This window comes from Cricetulus griseus, chromosome 2, assembly GCF_003668045.3.
Source record: "Cricetulus griseus strain 17A/GY chromosome 2, alternate assembly CriGri-PICRH-1.0, whole genome shotgun sequence".
Taxonomy (NCBI): domain Eukaryota; kingdom Metazoa; phylum Chordata; class Mammalia; order Rodentia; family Cricetidae; genus Cricetulus; species Cricetulus griseus.
The window spans coordinates 202,674,182-202,697,678 of record NC_048595.1 but is presented as its reverse complement, the minus strand read 5'-3'; the positions used below and the strand labels follow the sequence as shown (position 1 = coordinate 202,697,678).

The following is a 23,497-nucleotide window of genomic DNA, read 5'->3' as shown; positions in this document are numbered from 1 at the left end:
CTATGTGATTAGCCCAAACATTCAGTTCTAATTGGTCTCTCCTTTAGGTCCCTATAGTGTTCAAGGTCACAGGGTTAAAGTATACCAGCCAGAAGGAGAAGAAGTATGGCTCTGTGGTATTGTAAGCCGTCAGGACACAATCACCCGTCTCATGGAGGTGTCTATAACCGAGGTGAGGCTCTTACTGTGTAATGGGTACAGCCATTGCCTTAGTGAGGATGACAGAGAAAGTAAGTATTTCTGCATTGTAAGACTAGCTTCTACCTCTGCCTCTGCTTCTGAGTGAGCATAAGGAAGGCTGAATAATGAGCTAGAGGTAAACATGTAAAACTCCACTGGTGGCACACAACTTTAATCCCAGCATCTGGAAGCAAAGGCAGGTGGATCTCAGCGAGTTCAAGACCAGCCTGATCTGCAGAGTGAGTTTCAGGACAGCCAGAGCTGTTACATAGAGAAAGAAAGAAAAAAATCGCACTGACTTCTTAACATTGGGATAATGTTGAAATGCGCTTGTAAGCTGGGTGTGTACATGGAGTTCCAGACCTCTGGAAGAGTTATTACCGATGAACAGTTGTAAAGACCATCACCCAAATTCTTTGGTCAAACTCTGCAAGCTTCATTTCTGTCAGACAAGGCTGTCTCCCTAAATCAGAGAGAAAACAGCATTAAGTGTAGGAGAAGGTAGGATTTATAAAGCCCTCCAAACTTCAAGGCTTCAGGGTTTCCAAGGGTTGGGGGATTTCAAGAAGAATTTTGGTTACATTGGCCTTTATTAAACATTTCAGAATTATTTGGCAGAACATCTTATCAGGGTACATTCAAGGTGTGAGTCAAACTCCATGGGTTGGGGAGCTTGTCAAATTCCAGAGACAGGTTAGAGCATGGTCAAGCTTGTATTTATTATATTAAGTATAGTTGTGTGAGTTGTGATTGGTACATAGGCACAATTCATCTTTTGAGCATAAATGTATGTTTGTTATGTGCTGTATATTTATCAATACAGATACTTGACTCATCCTTTTAAAATATATGTGTATTCTAAATTGATATATCATAATTTAGTCTAAAATTGGAGGGCTTTTTTTGTTTTGGTTTTGGTTTGGTTTTTGAGACAGAGTTTCTCTATGTAGCTCTAGGTGCCCTGGCACTCACTCTGTAGACCAGGCTGTCATTGATCTCACAGAGATCTGCCTGCCTCTGCCTCCCAAGTTCTGGGATTAAAGGTGTATGCCACCATTGCCAAACTAAATTGGGAGACTTGTAACTCAAGCACAGTATTTTCACTAACACAGGTATTGACATAATTAGTCAAAGAATTATGCATTCTTTCACACAGGTTGTTTTCTAGTAAATAATCCTTAATGTAGGGATGGAAAGGTGACTCTGCAGTAAAGAGCACTTGGTACTCCTGCAGGCCTGAGATTGTTGCCTAGCATTCATGTTGGGTGGCTCGTAGCTGCCTGTAACTCCAGCTATGAGGGATCCCACACTCCTGGCCATTTGTACTCATGTACACATAGCCACACAAATGTACATACATCATGTAATTAAAAATAAGTCTGTTAAAAAATAAATTCTGGGGCTGGAGAGATGGCTCAGCAGTTAAGAGCACTGACTGCTCTTCCAGAGGTTCTGAGTTCAATTCCCAGCACCCACATGGTGGCTCACAACCATCTGTAATATGATCTGGTGCCCTCTTCTGGCATGCACTGTATACATGATAAATAAATAAGTAAATAAATAAATAAATAAATTCCTCAGTATGTAGTTGCCAGATAGAATAAGTATGTGCTTTATCACATTGTCCCCACTCCTAAAGCTTTAATTTTTTTCTTTAATAGTCGAGTGCCTCTTTTAATGACTGTTGGCATAGAGATACAGAAATGTAAATGAATATTGCTGAGACATTATTAGATTAAAGATATCCTTAGATCTTGAACTCAGTTAGTTCTTTAATTTATTAACTTAACAAATTTATTGATCTTTGCCATAGTCTAGATATTATTTACAATAATGTTACTGGATATCACTCTTTTCCATCTCATAGGGAAGTAAAAATAAGTAGGTAGCTATATTAATAAAAATGTACAGCATTATATTTTGGGGTCAAGGTATTAAATATTTTTTTACCCTTTTTTTTCTGATTTCTGCTTTCCTTCTCTGGAGACTGGTGAGATGAAGTCAGTAGATCCCAGGCTCATCCATGTGATGCTGATGGACAGTTCGACACCACAGAGTGAGGTACAGTAATAGTTAGATTCATGAGCTTGCATTAATTACTCTGTTATGTGGATCCCTTGTATATGTGTTTTATATGGATACCCTTCAGTTGCTTGGCTCTGGCCATTCTTTTCTGTTTTCTAATTTGTTTAGTTAAGAGAGAACAGTCTTAGGAAAATGACCTAAAGTTATGTCCTCTAGTTGTAAAATCCATGGCCTCTTTCTTCTTGCATTCTCCAAGGGCAAGATAATAGATAGTTAAACTGCAATGAGCAATAGTAATAATAATAGTCTACCTAATAATAGGAAATAAAGGAAAAGCTGTATCCTCCCTACCCCTAATCAGGTAGACTGAAATTCTATATTTTGTAGTGGAATCCAATTAAACACCTAGTTCAGTGCTCCGAACACAGTGGTTTGCTTTATAATACTGTGAACCAGGCCAACCATTGGTTCATTCAAAATTATTATAACAAACAACAAAGAAGGCTATGATAACAATCTTCCTGAACCAGCCAGATTTGACAATGAATCCTAGCACATTGATGGTGGAGCAAAAATATCAGGAGTTCCAGACCAGCCTGGTCTACTTAAGGCCATGCTTCAAAATACAAAGCAAATGCCCACATTCATATTTCTTAAAGTATTAATACCTCTGTAAATGTTCCTCTTTCGTTCTTTCTTGACAAGTATGCAGTCCTTTCTTTTCTAATGAGACAGGATCTGGGTATGTCTGGTACTCACTATGTAGACTGGGCTGGCCTGGAGATCTGCCTGCTTCTGCCTCTCAAGTGTTGGGCTTAAAGGTGTGTGCCGCCATGTACTGCTGTGCAGTCATTCTTGTTGAAACAATATCAAAAGGAAAAGAAAGAACCAGATTAAATGTAATAGCACTTTAGTTACATTCCCATGAATAGGATAAGCCCTTAACTGTATGTGCATGGCTTCAAATACCTATTTTGATGTATTGAGTTCTACTTTTGTTTCTTTCTGTATTTCATTTGTTTGCTTAAATTTGTTACTTACTATGTAATAGGTACTGCTCAGTTGGTTAGATGAAACTGCAGAGCCTGTGTACCTCTCACTGCCTATGCTATCTGCTAACACTGAGCAGCTCAGCATAACAAGACCTACATTGGTTGTTTAGAGAGAGTGGGAGGAGACTGCTCTGAGCCAATTCTGCAGTTTGACCATGAGTTAGAAACTGGATCTATGTATTTTAACTGAAGATCCTGGTTATTCCCTTTTTGGCTTTGTCATGATATGACTATATTTTTGACTAACAATTATTATTGATAATGTGCCAAGTTTTACAATAACTATTTTTAGATATCCAAGATCAATTCCCCATCTCCTTTAAGTGTGAATGAACAAGAAAGAATATGCTCCGCCAGGTAGACTGAAAACTTGCAGAATGGATAGTTTAATTGAGGATGAAATAAAAATTATGCTCAACAAAGTGTTCTCAATTCTTGAATAAAAGTATGGGAAACTTAGGTAATATTACCAGAAATATGATAGGTGCTTAGTCATAGTGAGTATGTTGTTTGTTCACAGCTGTTAACTTATCTCTGGAAACTTGGGTAATATTACCAGAAGTATGGAGAGATGGAAGTAAATCTTGAATGTTTTGAATTTTATAGGAGGGACTGGAAAGATGACTCACACTCACAATCTGAGAGTATTCACTGCTTTTGTAAAGTTCTGGGTTCAGTTCCCAGCACTGACATGCTGGCCCATAATCTCCTCTAACTCCAGTTTGGTTCCAGGGATCAGATGCCCCCTTCTGGCCTCCAAAGGCATGTGTATGCACATGGCGGATGCAGGCACACTCACACACACCCACACATGCATAAAATAAGTCAATCTTTTTAAAAATAAGTTTTATAAGAAAATTAGTGGGGGGAAATTGAAGACAGCAAAAAAGAAAGAAAAATACAGAAATTAGCAAGAAGAAAAATACTGTGTTTTTTGTTTGTTTGTTTTTTGTTTTGGTTTGGTTTGGTTTGGTTTTTTTCGAGACAGGGTTTCTTTGTATTGTTTTGGAGCCTGTCCTGGAACTTGTTCAGGAGACCAGGCTGGCCTGGAACTCACAGAGATCCACCTGCCTCTGTCTCCCGAGTGCTGGGACTAAAGGCGTGTGCCACCAAAGCCTGGCGATTTTTTTTTTTTTTTTTTTTAAGACAGGGTTTCTCTGTGTAGCCCTGGCTGTCCTGGAACTCTCTCTGTAGAGCAGAGTGGTCTCGACTCAGAGCTCTGCCTGCCTCTACTGGGATTAAAGGCATGTATGTACTGCTCCTCCCAGCTCCAAGGAAATTTTAAATATTTAAAAAGCTGACATATCAGATATAATGGTCCCAGTAAAGGTGCTGTGTAAGTATTAAGGATAGTGAAGGCAGATTTATTAAATGGTAGATATTCATCGATACACACAGCACTTATTACTACCACTTCAATACTTTTCAGTGTTTCTGAATCCGCCTAAAACCTACTTCTTGAGAAGGGATGTCCTTTCTAATCCATACTTCGTTGTCTGGCCTCTCAAAGAAGTCACATCACATCATTGATATTATGAGATTCTAGAAAAGAGATTTGTGGTTTGGTCTGTTATTTTTTTTTTCCCCATTCTCTGACTAAAGGTTTGGAGTAAGGTCTGGAAGTCAACTGTGTCTATGTGCAGTTCAATTCTGTTAGGTTTGCTTTTCCTTTGGTCAGGATTCACATGTTTTTGGCTGAGTGAAATCTAAATAGAGGAGTTTTTCTATTTCAGCACTTGAAATGTAAACCTATCACAAACAGCCAAGGTAGGATAGGCAGAAACTCCAAGTCTGAGGCTAACCTGAGGGCTACATAGGGACTTCTAGGCTGTCCAGCGTGGCATAATGAGCTCCCCCTAGTGTATGGATGTTTTTGCCTGCATGTATGCCTGTGTACCTAAGAATGCCTGGTGCCCATGGATGTCAGAAGAGTTCATTTGATCCCTTGGAAGTGGAGTTACAGGTGGTTGAGAGCTGCCATGTGGGTGCTGGGAGTCAAATCCAAGTCCTCTAGATGACCAGCCAGTGCTCTTAACCACTCAATCTTCTCTCCAGCCACCACCACCACCACCCTGACCATAACTTTTTCTTTTCTTTTTCTTTTGGGTTTTTGAGACAGGGTCTCTGTAACAGCTCTTGCTCTCCTGGAACTCAATTTGTAGACCAAGTTGGCCTCAGATTCACAGAGATCCAACTGCCTCTGCCTCCCTAGTGGTGGGGGATTGAAAGTATATGCCACCACCTCTGGCTGAAATTTTTTTTGGATGTTTGAGAGATGGTTCAGCAGTTACGAGCACTGGCTGCTCTTTAAGAGAACTGGTATTTAGCAATAGAACCCAAATATATTCCCAGCCTAGCCTAATTTGTTTTATAGCAGAAATTCTACAAATTGTTGAAATGTTTAAAAAAAAAAAATCCCTGTGAAGTAGTATACTTCACCTGCAGGCGTTTGCCAAGGAAGTTAACCTCTAGTAGCTACTGTCTTGAATGTATGTGTGTGTAAAGTGAGCCACCAAAAGATTGGAACTTTCCAAATGTCTTAAAGCTGGTATCAGAACTGTGCCTGCTTTATCTGCTTCTAAGGATGGGAAAGCAGTAATGGATAATGGTTTTCATAGAATGAAAGATCCCTTACAATAAACCTCTTTTGAATTTTGTTTTGTAGGGGGGTACCATAAAAGCAGTAAAATCTTCCAAAGGAAAGAAGAAGAGAGAGAGCATAGAGGGGAGAGATGGCCGGAGGAGGAAAAGTGCTTCGGACTCTGGGTGTGACCCTGCTACAAAGAAATTAAAAGACAGGGGTGAAGTAGACAGTAATGGGAGTGGTGGAGGTGAGGCAAGCCGAGGGCCCTGGAAAGGAGGTAATGCCAGTGGAGAGCCAGGGCTGGAGCAAAGAGCCAAGCAGCCACCGTCTACATTTGTTCCCCAGATTAACCGCAACATTCGCTTTGCCACTTACACCAAAGAAAACGGCAGGACTCTGGTGGTGCAGGATGAGCCTGTAGGTGGGGACACGCCTGTACCTTTCACTCCATATTCTTCAGCCATAGGTCAGACACCTTTGGCCTCAGAGGTAGGTGGAGCTGAAAACAAAGAGGCAGGAAAAACACTGGAACAAGTTAGCCAGGGCATGGTGGCTTCAGCAGCTGTAGTCACCACCGCCAGCTCCACCCCAACTACGGTGAGGATCTCAGACACTGGCCTTGCATCAGGGACTGGGCCGGACAAACAGAAAGGCAGCTGGTCGCAGGCCTCAGGAGAGGTGAGTTGCTTTAGGGCAGACTTGGCAGATTTGGGTTAACCCTTCCACCCTCCTTCATTGTTAATACATTGAAAAGCATTTAAAATGCCCCAAGAAGGAAGAGTTCTGATATGGAATTAAATTGTACTCTCCTTTTTGGCAAATGTGTATTTCTTTAATAACTTTATCAGTTGAGATAATTTAAAATCAGTAGACGATTCAATTGAATGAAATGTGGAAAAGATCTGGTGGGGGATCTTTTTCTTTCAGTTATCTGTTTAATTCACATAGTTTTAAGCCTCTACTAGGACTCTGAGCGTCAAAGTTAATGGATTACATTGTTGATGACAGTGAACACCATAATGAAGGCTGTGTGTACAAGATGTTGCCCTGTTTTCAGTTCTTCGTTATCTGTGATATTTTTCCTTGTGGGTGGCTTGTTTGCTATTATTCGCTATGGCTGTTAAGTTTTTATCTTGCTGATTTTGTCCATTTTAAAGAGCATTCTGTAAAATCTGATGGATTTAGTCACAGTTCCCAGTTTACTGTGTGCTTAATTTGATATTGTATATCAATATATGTAAGCTAAAATGGACAATATAAAAATTAGTTTTATATGGTCTTTGACCAAGTTTGATCACCAAAGTATAATTTATGGTGTTAGTCACATTTTTCTTTCAAACAGGCTGTTAATGCATGCTAGAATATGAAATCTTTGACTTTTAAAAAAATTACATACATACATGTATGTGTGTATGTTGGAAGCTAGAAAAATGGCTGCACAGTTAAGAGTACTGACTGCTCTTGCAGAGGACCCGGCTTCAATCCCTAGGACCCACATAGTGGCTCTTAACTGACTATAATTTTGGTTCCAGGGGATCTGGCACTTTCTGGCCTCTGCAAGCCTATACATGTGGTACACTGACATACATGCAGTCAAAACACTTAAACATAAAATAAAAATAAGTCTTTAAAAAACAAACAAAAAAAAGTATGTAAGTTGGATATGGTGTCATGTTCCTATAGTCTCAGGTACTAAGGAAACTAAGGCAAAAGGGTTCTGGAGTTGAACCAGGAGTTTAAGACAATTAGCCTGGGCAATGTAAGACTTTGTTAAAAAATTAAAAGAAAACCCAAACAAAAAATTTGAATATAGAAAAGTTCTGTGTGCTAAGTACTGTATATTATATATGAAAACTGGAGGTAGCAAGAAGATCAGAAAGTTCAAGGTTATTCTCAGCTACTTAAAGAGTTTGAGACCAGCCTGGGCTACATGAAACCCTGTGTAAAAAGAAAAATCCCAGTTTGGAGGAGCTCGCCTACTAAATAAAATGAAATCATTTCAAGTTTAGGAATGCCGATAAAATGGTATTTGGTTGAGGGTGTAGCTCAATGGCACAGCACTTGATTATTGTGTATACGGCCCAGGTTTCAGTCTCCAGCATTACAAACCAGCCACAACAAAACCTATGGCTTATTGATTTCATTCAACTTCTTCCCTATCAGGAAATGAAAGTTTTTAAATCCTTGATATTCAGGGATAGGGAGTGAGATGAAATTCCAGACAGAAGAGAGGCCTGTAAAAGCAATACTGTTTATGGTTGTCTTCTGTTAGGCAACCAGTGTTAGCAAATGTACGGGTGGTTCTTATGTGGCTTCCTAGTGCAGATAAGTTATCACAGTGCCTAAGTTTATTTAAAATTAACAGTGTCAAAGTTAGTATGAGTGTGAATGGGCTTATAAAAGAAGACAAATTTTATGTGCTATAGAATGCTTCTATTCTTGAGGTAGAGAAGCTGAGGAAATGTAAGTAATTGGGTTCAAAGGGTATTTCTTTCCATTGGTTGACTAGGGTATACTTTATTGATAGAGTATTTGCCTAGTATGGTCACAGTCCTGGTATGTTCAGTCCCTAGTCATCCCCACCTCTTACTTCACCCCATAAAAAAGGCAAATACTTTTTGGAGAAATTTCTGGACTATCATGCATTTTATTAATGTTTCATCCTGCCTTCTAGAATCAAAATATAGCCGTGTTTCCATTACAGTCTCTTAATCTGAATTAGAGAAACAGCCACCAAGAAATTTCTCCTAAAGACTGAGTTGCAACAGTTTTCATCACTTTCTTATAAAAAAAGGATTTGGAATTTAATCATTTGAAGAAAAGAGCAGCCAAATTACTATCACCCATGTGTTATTTGTTTTAGTAGAATGAGCTGTTTAGCATTAGTTCCTTATACGGCTTGCAGGTGTCGGGCTTCTGGCCAGATGCTACTAGTAAAACAGCTGGAGAGCCTTGTACTGTCAGCCTGCTCTCTTTCATGCAAATTGTGTGTGTGTCAGTACTTTTGTGGTTACTGGGAAGAAAGCGAACTTGAACTTTTTAGCTCTAAAATGTCCTGAAGCAGTCTTGGTAGCAAATACCAGCTGGAGACAAACCATTGGTATTTTAGGCTTCTGTGCTACTCTGAAGAAAGTTTGCCACTGTAACCATTAAAGCATATAGTTCTGTGGTTATTTAGTACACTCACTGTGTTATAAAGCAGGAACCATTACTAGTTCCAGAGATTTTCCTCATACCAAAAGAATATAGCATATTTCAGTTATGGGTTAATATTTATTTTCAATATTTTAAAGTGAGTTTTTAGGTATATCATTCTCTTTTTATAGCACATGATTTGTAAGCCAAGTGCAGGGATCTAAGTATTGCTAAGTTAAACCAATAGTGTATTAGAGCTAGGTGCCTAGCGCACACAGAAATGTCCTACAGTCATTCACCATATGAAAATTAGGCATTTTCAAGGTAAAGAAAGAAATGTCAAATGTTTCTTTCATTCTCTAATTTGTTATCCTAAATGTTTGTGTTTGGCATATATTTCAATGTACACATTTTCTTTGGGGGAGCCTTAATAGAACCTGATTATTGCAAAAGGTCTCAGTAAATTGCTTTTTGTAAATTAGAATCTTTAGTGTTACTTGAAGCATCTATTCAAGTTTAAGTTGAAATGAGCAGGGCATGTTGTGCACATGTCAAATACCAGCACTAGAAAGGCAGACACGGGGAAGGAACTCTTGTGAGTTTAAGGCCAGCCTTGTCTACATAGAGAATTCCAAGCCAGTCAGGGCTACTTAGACCCTGTTTCAAAAAATTAATTAATTAAGTTGACATGAACCTATAAGTAGGTGGCTGATTTCCAAAAAGATCCATTTTTATAAAATTTCGAATTAATAAAATTCTTCAATGTACAAAGAGTTGTGATGAAAGTGAAATAACTAGCCGGGCGTTGGTGGCGCCCACCTTTAATCCCAGCACTCAGGAGGCAGGGGCAGGCGGATCTCTGTGAGTTTGAGGCCAGCCTGGTCTCCAGAGCGAGTGCCAGGATAGGCTCCAAAGAAAGCTACACAGAGTATCCCTGTCTCGAAAAACCAAAAAGAAAAAAGAAAGAAAGAAAGTGAAATAACTGTTATGTTGACTATTTACAACAGCTTAAGTAAATAAAACTGGGGGGGGGGGTTGAGACAGGGTTTCTCTGTGGCTTTGGAGGCTGTCCTGGAACTAGCTCTTGTAGACCAGGCTGGTCTCGAACTCACAGAGATCTGCCTGCCTCTGCCTCCCGAGTGCTGGGATTAAAGGCATGTGCCGTCACTGCCTGGCTAAATAAAACTATTGAAGAGTTGTCTATATAGCTTTTTGGTAAAGTGCTTGCCTAGCATACCCAAAATCCTAAGTTCAGTCCGCAGTACCTCATAAAGCAGGCATGTTGTCACACACCTGTCGTGTAACCTTAGCATTTGGAAAGTAAAGGCAAGAAGATCAGAAGTTCAAGGTCATTCTGTACTACATAGGGGTTTGAGGCCAGCCTAGGCTACACGAGCCCATGTCTCAAAAAGCAAAGCAATACCTTTGTATAATAGAACATTGGGGAAGTAGATTGATGTCACAAGGTCTTTAGTTACGTAAGAGTAGTTGACTGTTTAAGAACCCTTTCCCCCAATTCCTTAATGGAGTCTTTTCCCAACTACTGTAGATACTAAGACTCCTATACATCCTAGCATCGCACTACCTTCCAGCTAGATACTGATCAGTTGAATAGTAGATTGAATGACATCCTGCCATCTCTGGCTTACCTTGCTAAAGTAAAGATGACTTCTGTGTTCTGTAGCCAGTTTCATCCCTACCAGTGCTAGTGAAATCCAGTTAGGAGAAACATGTTCATGAAATGTAGGAGAGAAAAGTTGTTTGGCTTATAGAAATATTGCTTTAGTGTAGTCAGCATCACTAACTGAAGCTAAAATCTTCCTTCCAGAATTCAAGAAATTCTAATCTGGCCTCTTCTGGATTTGGAGTGTCTCTCTCAAGTTTGTCACAACCATTGGCTTTTGGAAGTGGACGGAACCAGTCCAATGGAGTTTTAACCACAGAAAACAAGCCTTTGGGCTTCTCTTTCAGCTGTAGCTCTGCATCAGAGTCTCAGAAGGACTCAGATCTCTCCAAGAACTTGTTTTTTCAATGCATGTCCCAAAATGTACCCAGCAGTAACTACTTCACCACGGTTTCAGAGAGTATGGCTGATGATTCCTCTAGCAGGGACTCATTCAGACAAAGCCTTGAGAGCCTGAGCTCAGGCCTGAGTAAAGGCAGGTCTGCTCTTGGGGCCGACACTAAACCAGGTCCCAAGGCTGGCAGCTCTGTGGACCGAAAAGTGCCTGCAGAGTCTATGCCTACCCTCACTCCAGCCTTCCCACGGAGTCTCCTCAACACCCGCACCCCAGAGAGTCATGAAAATCTATTTTTACAGCCCCCCAAACTATCCCGAGAAGAGCCTTCTAACCCTTTCCTGGCGTTTGTGGAGAAAGTCGAACACAGCCCTTTCAGCAGCTTTGCATCTCAGGCATCAGGTAGCTCTTCCTCTGCTACCACTGTCACCTCAAAGGTGACACCCAGCTGGCCTGAGTCTCACTCCTCTGCAGATTCTGCATCTTTAGCAAAGAAAAAAACCCTCTTTATTACAACTGACTCCTCCAAGCTGGTATCTGGTGTTCTCGGCTCAGCTCTCAGCACTGGGGGCCCAAGCCTCTCTGCCATGGGGAATGGCCGCTCCAGCTCACCCACCAGCAGCCTCACCCAACCCATTGAGATGCCTACTCTCTCCTCCAGCCCCACAGAAGAGAGGCCAACTGTGGGGCCTGGCCAACAGGACAATCCTCTCCTCAAAACCTTCAGTAACGTCTTTGGCAGGCACTCAGGCAGCTTTCTGTCCTCCCCAGCAGAGTTTTCACAGGAGAACAAAGCTCCTTTTGAAGCTGTAAGAAGGTTCTCATTGGATGAGCGAAGTTTGGCTTGCAGACAGGACTCAGACTCCAGCACCAACAGTGACCTGTCAGATCTGAGCGACTCGGAGGAGCAGCTGCAGGCCAAGAGTGGCCTGAAGGGGATTCCAGAGCACCTGATGGGGAAGCTAGGCCCCAATGGGGAACGCAGTGCTGAGCTGCTGCTGGGCAAGGGCAAAGGGAAGCAGGCCCCAAAGGGCCGACCTCGGACAGCTCCCCTGAAAGGTGATCCTGCTGGGCCCATAGCTGGGCTTTGCTCTAGCACTAACCTCAAATGATTTGATGGAAAATTGTTACTCTCATAGTATTACAAAGCCAAAGGGCTTGACAGAGTCCTCTCGTCAAACCTGGTTCAGGGCAGCATTGTTTTCTGTGTTGTCACTTTAAGGGTTTTCTGGCCACAACGAAAATTTTTGATCTCGTCAGTCTTTTTTTTTTTTTAACACCAGGAACTAGGTTTCTGTGTATATTCCATTCCTTTCTATTTCACTTTAGACCATCTTTAAATTTACTTCAGGGAGATACAAAGAGATAATCATTGTTCCCATAGGAACTTTTTGTAGATTTGATGAAGCAAATAGATTCACAACCTCAGATTGTTCTTCTCTTAAGACATTTAATCCTACACTAGGGTCCAGTAACTACAACAGGATATGCTGAGAGTCTAGTGGTAAAAGCAGCTCTTTCCTTCTCCTTCAGGGCTGACATATTCTGGTAGCCCAAGATAGAACCATATACTGAAGAAGCAGCTTCAGGTGGTAGCTGCCTTCTCTCTCCCTAAGGGGTTTTTCACGCCTAGACCCAGTGTTTTCAATTCTGAGTTACTTAATGCAAGTTCTCTGTGGCTCTTAGTTCCCAACTGAAGCCTTTTTGCTTCCTGCACTTTTTTGTTTACATTCCTAAGGAGCACAAAGAGAAATATCTCAGGTCAGGATGTATGTCTTGTCTCTAAGAGGATCATGTTATTCACCCTGTTAGACCTCTTGTGAAAGCCTCTTCTCCTCCTCACAGTTGGCCAGTCGGTGCTGAAAGATGTAAGCAAAGTGAAGAAGCTCAAGCAGTCTGGAGAGCCCTTCCTGCAGGATGGCTCCTGTATCAATGTGGCACCCCACCTGCACAAGTGTCGGGAGTGTCGCCTGGAGAGGTATCGCAAGTTTAAGGAACAGGAGCAAGATGATTCTACTGTAGCCTGCCGCTTCTTTCACTTCCGGAGGTACCAGGCTTCTTTATCTGACTGAATTCCCAGTTTTTGTTAGTTTTGAATGGCTCCTGCCCTCTTCCTCACTGTCCTTACTTAACCTTTGCTCTTACAGTCTGTGGTGAGGCTCTCTCAGAGTAGCCAGTCACTCTGGTGAAATGGCATGTGACTGTGTCCTTAGAGAATGGAAGTTGAACAGTTTTAGCTGTAGCCCTGTGCTGTTCTCTGAGTTATTCTCAATGTGGGTTCCATTTGAAGTTAGTAGTATAAGCAGGACTCAGTTTATATTACAGATCCGCCCCACCACCTACCCTTCTTTAGTAACCTGAAAGATGGGGGTGGGATTAGGAGATAGTGTAAAGGTTCTTTTTTCCTTTGTTTTTCTGTTGGCTTGTTTTGGGAATAGGTCTTACTTGTTTCATCAGTGTGGCCTTGATTAGTGGACTCAGTCTGCCCTCAGCCATCTAAGTGCTAGGATTACAAGGTGTCTGCCTCCACACTTGACTAAGAATCTTGATTTATTGAGTAAAGAAATCAATTAAGAGATCCAAATTTTTTATTGGTTTGGCATGAATTCCTTTATTTGGCAAATATTTATTGGACCATTATTGTGTCAACCATCACACACACACACACACACACACATCTCTAACTCCAGCTTCATGGGACCTGCACACACCTGGCATACATTAACACAGACACAGACATGCTTAAACTGAAAATGAAAATAATTCTTGGGCTGGAGAGATGGCTCAATGGTTAAGAATGCTGCCTGCTCTTCCAAAGGACCCAGATTTAATTCCCAACACCCACATGGCAGCTCATAACTATCTGGAACTGTAGTTCCAGAGGCTCCAACTCCTTCACACGTAGATACATGCAGGCAAAACAAAATGTATATGAAATAGAAATTTTTTTAATTATACATTAAAACAGATGAAATTTTTGTGTTTTCGAGACAGGGTTTCTCTTTGTATAGCCCTGACTGTCCTGGAACCTGAATTCACAAGAGATCCACCTGCCTCTGCCTCCCAAGTACTCTGGTTAAAGTTACACACCACTAGCCGGGTGGTGGTAGCGCACACCTTTAATCCCAGCACTCGGGAGGCAGAGGCAGGCAGATCACTGTGAGTTCGAGACCAGCGTGGGCTAGTCAGGTGGTGGTGGAGTGCGCAATCGCGCGCGCGCGCGCCGCACACACACACACACACACACACACACACACACACACACACACACACACACACACACACACACACACACACACACACACGTGCAAAGCAGCTATTTTAAATAAGATATGTGGAAGCAAATTGAACTAGGGTGGATAGGCTAGGATGAGCAAACGGACAGAAAAGATGGAGGTTGGAGAGAATTCATGATGGGTCTGTATTTTATTGTTGCTTGTTTGTTTTGAGATAGGTTCTCATGTGCCCCAGGATAACCCTGAACTCCCTATAAAGGTGAGGATGAACTTAAGCTCTGATACTCCTGCCTCTGCCTCCTAAGTGCTAGAATTACAGGCATGTCACACCGTGCCCTGCTTATTGGTGCTGAGGATTGAACCCAGGGCCTGCTGCAAGTTAGGTAGTCAGTCTACCAACTAAGATAAAGCTGATGGGTCCATATTTTAAAGGACTGTTAGAAGAGCCTTGACTTTTATAATGGTAAGTGCTTGAAGGTATGTGGAAGCAGAGGTAGGAAAATCAAAAGTTTGAGGCTTTCATTGATTATACATTTGAAGCCAGCCTGGACTACGTGAGGTCCTGTCTCAAAAGAGAGAAAGAATTAGTAGAGGAATTATGCCTTTGAGTTGGGGCAAGGGGTAGGATATACATAGAGATATTGATTGGGAGGCTTTTTTAAAAAAATGGAACATCAGATGGAGAACTTGGGTCTGTTTGCAGCAAGTCTGGCAGGGGGAACTTATATTGTTTTCTGGTTTCTGTATACTCAGTATGATAATAGGTAAGGGAGAGGGGGATATTGCAGTTATGAAAAGAAAGTGTAAGACTAGCATCTAGCAGAGGAGTGCATCAGTGGATCACTATGACTGCTTGCTGGATAACAGGAAGGGCCCGTCAAAGGTTTAAGTGCGATGATGAGGTTGTCTCTGCTTTTCTCTATTCACGTTTAGTGGCATGGTTGCAGATCTGGAACAGATGGATGGGACAACTCTAATGGGATCTAATGGGAGCTTTTTAAAGAATGGAGAGTTACTAAGCATTCTATTAGCAAAGACCACATGTAGTTTGCCCTCTGTGCTGGTTCCACACACAGAGATTTAAATAAGTGGATTGAAAACTTCTTAGGCTTATAACATGTATACCAAACCTGTAGAAACTGTGTTTTTCTCATTCCTTACTTTTACGTTTACTTATTTATTTGGGGGGCATGGGCAACTGGAGAGATGGCTCAATGGTTTAGAGCACTGATTTCTCTTAACAGAGGACCCATGTTTGATTCTTATCACACATATGGCAGCTTACAACCATTTGTAACCTGAGTCCCAGTGGAGCCAATGCTTTTTCTGGCCTCTGTTAAATAAAAATTTACAAACATTGTATGTATATGTGTACATGTGCACATATGCACACCCAAGTTCAGCATTTGGCAGCCAGAGAATAACTTGAGGGAGCTGGCTGGGAATCAAACTCAGATTGTCAAATTTGGCAACAAGTGTCTTTACCCATTGAGCCATTTCATTGTCATTGACCATCCCTTCATTTCCCCATCCCCAGGCCTTAAGCAAACAGTATAGTGTAAAAACTAAGTGTTATATATAAATATTATATTATATACATTCTATTAAGTACTATATATGATCATATATATATATGAATTAAAAGAATATGCAAAAAACGTTTAGAAAAAATAGTGTCGTATTATATGAGGGACTTGATCAGCCACAGATTTTGGTAAATAGAGGGCAGCATGGCCCACTAGGAAGTATGGTCTCCATTCCCCTCAGCTCCCAAGGGACAGTAGTATTTGACTTGTCTCTTTTTTGTCTTAGGTTGGTCTTCACTCGAAAGGGGGTACTCCGTGTAGAAGGATTTCTAAGCCCTCAACAGAGTGACCCTGATGCCATGAACCTGTGGATTCCCTCTTCTTCCCTAGCAGAAGGAATAGACCTAGAAACCTCAAAATACATCTTGGCCAATGTTGGGGACCAGTTCTGCCAGCTTGTAATGTCTGAGAAGGAGGCCATGATGATGGTGGAGCCACACCGTAAGCACCCTTCTGCTTGTTCCCAGCTGCTCCTACTTGTAGTCTCGGTTTTCTTTATAAGAACAAGATTGGGAGGAGAAGATATCTGCTGTGGATGAACTAGGACTGATAAGACCCTCTCTTTGTAGCAGCCTATATTCAAGACCACAACTATACCTAACAGATCTCATTCTTTCAGTCTTTGACAATTAGTAGACCAGAAACTCCTTTTTAGTGTGCCTTTCTTGTTTGTCATACATCTGCCAAAGGAAGCATTTGGATACCCCTTTGGGATTAAGTCACCCTGTTTTCAGTTTGCTTTGAACAAATTTGCATCAGTACCAATGGTTTGTTGAGAGACATGGTGCTATTTAATGCTTTATTTCTCACCTAGAATCTCATTATTACAGAGAGACAATGCAAATATACTGCATAAACCAAGGGAAACTATACTATAAATGTATGCTTTAAATTGCAAGAGACAAATTCTCTTTTGTCAATTTCTCCCTAATTAAAGATTTTATACTATTTTATTTTTTTTTTTTTTTTTGAGACAGGGTCTTATATTGCCCAGGCTGGTTCTAGACTTGTTATATATCTAAGACTGGCCTTTGGACTCCTAATTTTCCTGCCTCCACCTTCAAAATGCAGCTAAAATTTTATTGTTTTTCCAACTAATAACATGCAACATTAATTTCCTATTGACACTAGGTTATCATATCACCTACTGTTACTACAACCTCCTAACAGCACTATGTTCCATATATTTGTTTCTCTTAGAATTATAGAAACACAAACCTGTTTTGTTTTGTTTTGTTTTGTTTTTTAGATTTTTATCACTGGACAAAATGCCATAAGTGCCAGTCAGTGAATCTGGGGTCTTATGCTGTTAGTCACAGTTGTCACTACCAATAGTATTCTTCTTTTACCAGAGAAAGTGGCATGGAAGCGAGCTGTACGTGGAGTGAGGGAGATGTGTGATGTGTGTGAAACAACTCTCTTCAACATCCACTGGGTTTGTCGCAAATGTGGATTTGGGGTCTGCCTTGACTGTTACCGGCTCAGGAAAAGCCGTCCTCGAAGTGGTAAGTAAATACTGTCTGTCTTAGGTAATTCTAAACATGTCTGGTAGGCAAATACTTATGAGCCTTGGCAGTTGAATCAGAAGAATGGGCTTATGCCCCCTCTTTAAGCTGCTTAGCTTCTTTTGTCTTTCTCATAACATTTTTTTTAGATGTATAAGATTTGTTTTTATTATTATTTTTTAATTGAACAAATGTTTAATAAGCTCCTTTTGTATACCCAGCACTATGCTAGGCACCCTCCAGCATCTCCTGCATCTGTTACCACAGTGTAAGCATGTGCTCTGAAATAGAAACAAAACAAAAAGCAACCAATCAAAAAAAAAAAAAAAACAAATAAACAAAAAACCAAGTAAAGGAACATTGTCCCAACCACACAAATCAGGGGAGGATGGGGCACAGTGAGTACAAGTGATTTTTTGTCTGTAGGCATACCCCAAAACTTCTGGGTTTTCTTCCTCTCTATAAGTCTCCACTAAATAGTTCCTTTCAAGTAGGTAAGTTTGACCTACAGCCTGAGGACCACATGTAGCCCATGATAACTATGAGTGTGCCTCCAACACAAAATAGTAAACTTACTTAACACACTGTAAGTCTTTTTGGCAGTTATTTTGGGGCGGGGGTTAGTCAATTATGCCATCCTTGAGTATGAACCTTGTGGGTGATGATGATGTTGTGTCACAACGTCAAACGGTCAGATACATCTGCTAAAGCAATGCATACTGGGAAAACATCCTCCCCCATGTGCCCATGGCCTAGAATCTGCCGGAGAGTCACGCACCCTGAATGCTACTCAATAGAAGGCGCCAAGTGGCCTGTTGTAAAGGATATTGATACTTGGATTAGAAACACACACGCCGGGCATTGGTGGCGCACACCTTTAATCCCAGCACTCGGGAGGCAGAGGCAGGTGGATCTCTGAGTTCAAGGCCAGCCTGGTCTACAAAGCTACACAGAGAAACCATGCCTCAAAAAACTGGGGGGGGGGGGGGGGCAAAACAGCTCTTTAGATAAAGATGCTTGCTGCCAACCCTGATGGTCTGAGTTCTATCTGCATATTCCACATGGTAGAAGAGTACCAATTTCCAAAATTGTCATCCAACCTCTACACACATGCCTTAGCATGTATTCCCTCAGAGATACACAACATAAGATTTTTAAAAAAGAAAAGAGAAATCATTACCATACTGCTATAATAAATTAAAATTTTTTCAGGCAATAAAAAGTGGTATGATGGGACTGGAAAACTGGCTCAGCAGTTAAGAGCACTTACAGCTCTTCCAGAGGACCTGGGTTCAATTTCCAGCACCCACATGGCAGCTCACAACTGTCTGTAACTCCTGATATGGTCACACAGACATACATGTAGGCAAACACCAGTGCACATAAAATAGGAATGAATAAATAAATGCTTAAAAATTTTTTTGAAAAGCCAGGCGTTGGTGGTGCACGCCTTTAATCCCAGCACTCGGGAGGCAGAGGCAGAGGCAGGTGGATCTCTGTGAGTTGGAGACCAGCCTGGTCTACAAGAGCTAGTTCCAGGACAGCATCCAAAGCAACAGAGAAACCCTGTCTGGAAAAACCAAAAAAAAAAAAAAAAAAAAAAATGAAGTGGTATGATATAGTTGATGTTCACGCAAAGAAATGAATATCAAAAGACCTTTTTTCCCCTGATCATTTTTATTAAATTTTTAAAATAATTGCTAGGCAAAATACAATGTGCACACCTATAATCACAACCTAGGAAGCAAAAGCAGGAGGATCTTTTTTTTTTTTTTTTTTTTAAGACTTATTTATTTATCTTGTATACAGTGTTCTGCCTACATATATGCCTGTATGTCAGAAGAGGGAACCAGATCTCATTATAGATGGTTGTGAGCTGGGTGGTTCAATTCCCATGTGGTTGCTGGGAATTGAACTCAGGACCTCTGGAACAGCAGCCAGTGCTCTTAACCTCTGAGCCATCTCTCCAGCCCAAAGCAGGAGGATCTTGTTGTGAGCCAGCCTGGGTTGTTTGAGACTCAATCTCAAAAACCAAAAATAAGTATAGTTGCTAAAAGCAAAAATAAGAGAAGTGGCAGGATGGCTCAGTGAGTAGAGACATTTATGCCAAGCCTAATTGCCTGAGTTCAGCCCAGGATGCATATGGCAGGAGGAGACAAGTAACTCCTACAAGTTGTTCTATTCCTCCATGCATGAGAGCACACGTACACACAAATAAATAAATGTAATTTAAATTTAAAAAACAAAATGTATGTAGGAGTTTTTAACTTTAAAAGTAAATGTGTAAGGGCTAGAAAGAGATGGCTTAGTCTTTTTGAGCACTGACTTCACTTTCAGAAGAGCCAGGTTAGATTCCCAGTGCCCATATGGCAGCTAACAATTGTCTCTAGCTACAGTTCCAGGGGATCCAGCGTCTTCTTCTGGTCTCTGTGGATGCTTCATGCAAGTGGTGCACATACCTTTATGCACACAAAAACAGTGTATCAGGCAGTAGTGGTGCACACCTTTAATCCCAGCACATGGGAGCAGAGGCCAGCCTGGTCTACAGAGCGAGTTCCAGGACAGCCAAGGTCACCCAGAGAAACCCTGTCTCGGAAACCAAGAAAGGAAGAATGAAAAGTAAAATAAATAGTGTAAAGACAAGTTTTGTGTAGCGATAGTAGCACAAAATTGTGTGTGTGTGTAAGTACTATACCATTATAAAGATAGACTATGATAAGTTAAAGATAGTAGTTGAAAATAGACTATGATAACTAAGATAAATAGACTATGATAGACTATGATAACTAAGATTAATACTGCTGACCCTAGAGCAATTACTAAATGTCAGAGCTTTGGGGGCTGGAGAGATGGCTTGTTGGCTGGGAGTGTTTTCTGCTCTTTCGAAGGTGTTTCTTTGCCAGCATCCATATCAGGTTGTTCATAGTCACCTTTAACTCCAGGTCCAAGGGATCCAGTGCCCTCTTCTGGCCATGGCAGGCACCTGTACGATACATAGACACAAGTGAGGTAAATTTTAAAAAATCTAGCAGCAAACACCTGTAATCCTCCACTAAGGAGAAGAAAGCAGGAGTATTCAGAGTTGACTTTGCTACAAACCAAGCCTGAGACCAGCCTGAGATCCATGAGAACCTACCTCAGGAAACAAAAAGAAACCTGCTTTAAGCCAGGCAGAGGCTGGGGCAGGAGGTTTATGAGTTTGAAGCCAACCTGAACTACAACCAATGCTCAAGTTTAGTCTCCACTTCATAGCAATATCCTGTCTAAAATAAAATAAAAATTTTAAGTGGTACCCTATACACATGACTTTATCTATACAGTACAGATACCTTCCATTTATATGAAAATTTAACATGGAAAATTCAGTATTAGAAAATTCATGAGTGGGGTTGGGGATGTCACTCAGTTGGTAGAATGTTTGCCTACCATCCATGAAGACCTGGGTATGGTCAGCCATTTCTGTAATATTAGCACTTGTCAGGTAGAGGCAGGAGGATCAGGAGTTAAGTGTCATCTATACCTACTTGAGCTACATGAGACCTGATCCAACAAACAAAAATGGTGGCCAAGATTAAACAAAGGTTATTAGCCGGGTGGTGGTACATGCCTTTAATCCCAGCACTTGGGAGGCAGAGGTAGAGGCAGGCATATCTCTGTGAGTTCAAGGCCAGCCTGATCTTCAAAGTGAGTTCCAGGACAGCCAAGGCTACACAGAGAAACCCTGTCTCAAAAAACTTTAAAAAGTGAAAAAAAGAAAGATATTAAGTGCAAGTTTGTAGAAGGATAAGTGATCTACTTTAGATTGTTGGTTTCTTTTTTTTATAAAGTGTAACACAGTAGAGCAGATTGTGTTGTTTAGCTTTTTTTAACTTAGCTGTTGCTTTCTTTGGCTATGAGAAAATTGGCCTTTAAGGTTCTGAAACTTCCACTCACTGAGAGAGATCATCTATAACCCCATAAAATAAGAAATTAATTTCTGTTTCAGAGACAGAAGAAATGGGTGATGAAGAAGTTTTCTCCTGGCTAAAGTGTGCAAAGGGACAGTCCCATGAACCAGAAAACCTCATGCCTACACAGATCATCCCTGGCACAGGTAAAGACATTCTGTTTTGAGATTGGGTGATGATAAAGTGTTGTGTGTGTGTGTGTTTGTTTTGATTTTGAAGCGATGAGTATTGAGCTCTTGGCCTTTTACATGCTAGGTCAACAATTTACCACAGAGCTTCATCCCTAGCCTGAGTAAATTGGTTTAGTTGGGGTGAGTGGGTATTTGAGATAGCATCTCACTTTGTAACCCTGGCTGGCCTGAGTAAATTGGTTTAGTTGGGGTGGGTGGGTGTGGGTGTGGGTGTGTGTGTGTGTGTGTGTGTGTGTGTGTGTGTGTGTGTGTGTATTTGAGATAGCATCTCACTTTGTAACCCTGGCTGGCCTGAGTAAATTGGTTTAGTTGGGTGTGGGTGGAGTGGGTGGGTGGGGGGTGTGTGTGTGTGTGTGTGTGTTGTGTGTGTGTGTGTGTGTGTGTGTGTTGTGTGTGTGTGTGTGTGTGTGTGTGTGTGTATTTGAGATAGCATCTCACTTTGTAACCCTGGCTGGCCTGAAACTCGATGTGTAAACTAGGCAGGCCTCAACTCACAGAGAACCACTTGGCTACTTGTTTTTCTTTAATCTTTTAAATTTTTGTTTTTACTTTGTTTACTTACTATGTAAGTGTTTTATCTGCTTGTATGTTTGCCTGGTGCATGCTTGGTGTCTGTGGAGGCTACAAAAGGGCATCAGATCCCTTGTAACTAGAATTATAAAGGGTTGTGGGTCACTGTGTAGGTCCTGGGAATTGAACCCTTGTACTCTGTAAAAGCACCCAGTGCTTTTAACCTCTGAGCCATCTCTTCAGCCCCACTGTTTTAGCATTTTTCCTTACTTTTTCAAAGATTTGTTTTTATTTTGTATTATTTATGTCTGTGTAGTATATCTGTTTACAAGTACCCATAGAGCTCAGGGAGTGAGGGGGCATCAGATGCCCTGGAGCTGGAGTTCTAGGCAGTTGTGAGCTACCTGACTTGAGTGCTGGGAACTGAACTCAGGTCCCCTAGAAGATCAGGAAGCAGGGCTGGAGAGATGGCTCAGTGGTTAAGAAGAGCAGGAGGTACTCTTAACTGCTGGTCCACCTCTTCAGGCCCTGTTTTAAACCTTTTGAGACAGGGTCTCAAAAGTACAGTCTGGTCTGAAAGTCGATATTTAACTAAGCTTCTTGTAGCTAGGATCCTGTGGCCTCCCGCTCCCAAGTAGTGGGATTACAGGAGTGTGCCACCACATGCTGTTTTCTACATGCTGGGGTGACCCCAGCACTTCATGCAAGCTAGGCAAGTACTCTGCCAACAGAGGTCGCATCCCCAGCCCACAGAAAGTGATTTTGCATAGTATAAGTAGACCTTGACCTTAGGACCAGTGGATAATTAGCTGAGCCAGAGTGAAAGAGTAGTCACTAGACCTGTTGCTACTTTTCTCATTGTTGTGATGAAACTCCCAAGAAAAGTCACTCAAGGATTGATTCAAAGTCAGGATTCAGAAATGAAATGCTGGTATTGGGCTTGCTTTTCCTTTTTATTCAGTTCCGGGCCTCAAATCCTACTGATGTTGCCTGCCACGCTGTGGATGGGACTTCTCTCTTCACTTACACCTTTCTGGAAATAGGCCTCAGCATGCCCAGTGTTGTGTTTCTAAATTCTAGTGATTCTAAATTTGATGATCAAGCTGACGATGATAAAACATCATATTAGACTTGTGGCTTTAGGGTTATAAAAATCTAGCTAAAGGGGTGAAGACAGACAGTTCAGTGATTAAGAGTGCTTGCTACTCTTACAGAAGGCCTAGGTCCAGTTCCCAGCACCCACATAGGACAGCTCACAACCATCTGTAACTCCAGTTCCAGGGAATCCAATGCCCTCTCTTAGCCTTCAAGGGCAACCAGGCACGCATAAAGTACACATGCATACATGCAGACATTCCAGTAAAATAAAATCAAAACAGAGCAAGTACTAGGACAGCCAGGGCTACACAGAGAAACCCTGACTCTAAAAAAACATGTTTTTTTAAAAACTCCAACTGAGAACTACCATGATGCTTCATAGCTATAACCCCAGTAATCAAGAAGCAGGTAGGGGAGAGGATTGCCTTGT

General features: G+C 41.4%; 1 protein-coding gene across 2 annotated transcripts in view; it reads left to right on the top strand.

Moving 5' to 3' along the window:
* Kdm3b (lysine demethylase 3B) overlaps nucleotides 1-23,497 on the top strand; it is a 63,433-nt gene that overhangs the window by 21,130 nt on the left and 18,806 nt on the right. The window contains exons 5-12 of one of the 2 annotated variants that reach the window (XM_027400734.2): nucleotides 48-172; nucleotides 2,167-2,241; nucleotides 5,923-6,519; nucleotides 10,805-12,053; nucleotides 12,840-13,041; nucleotides 16,043-16,257; nucleotides 17,169-17,321; nucleotides 21,307-21,414. In XM_027400734.2, the coding sequence (XP_027256535.1) occupies nucleotides 48-172; nucleotides 2,167-2,241; nucleotides 5,923-6,519; nucleotides 10,805-12,053; nucleotides 12,840-13,041; nucleotides 16,043-16,257; nucleotides 17,169-17,321; nucleotides 21,307-21,414 (2,724 nt within the window). The remainder of the gene's footprint in view (nucleotides 1-47; nucleotides 173-2,166; nucleotides 2,242-5,922; nucleotides 6,520-10,804; nucleotides 12,054-12,839; nucleotides 13,042-16,042; nucleotides 16,258-17,168; nucleotides 17,322-21,306; nucleotides 21,415-23,497) is intronic. The other variant, XM_027400735.2, reaches the window with a different exon arrangement.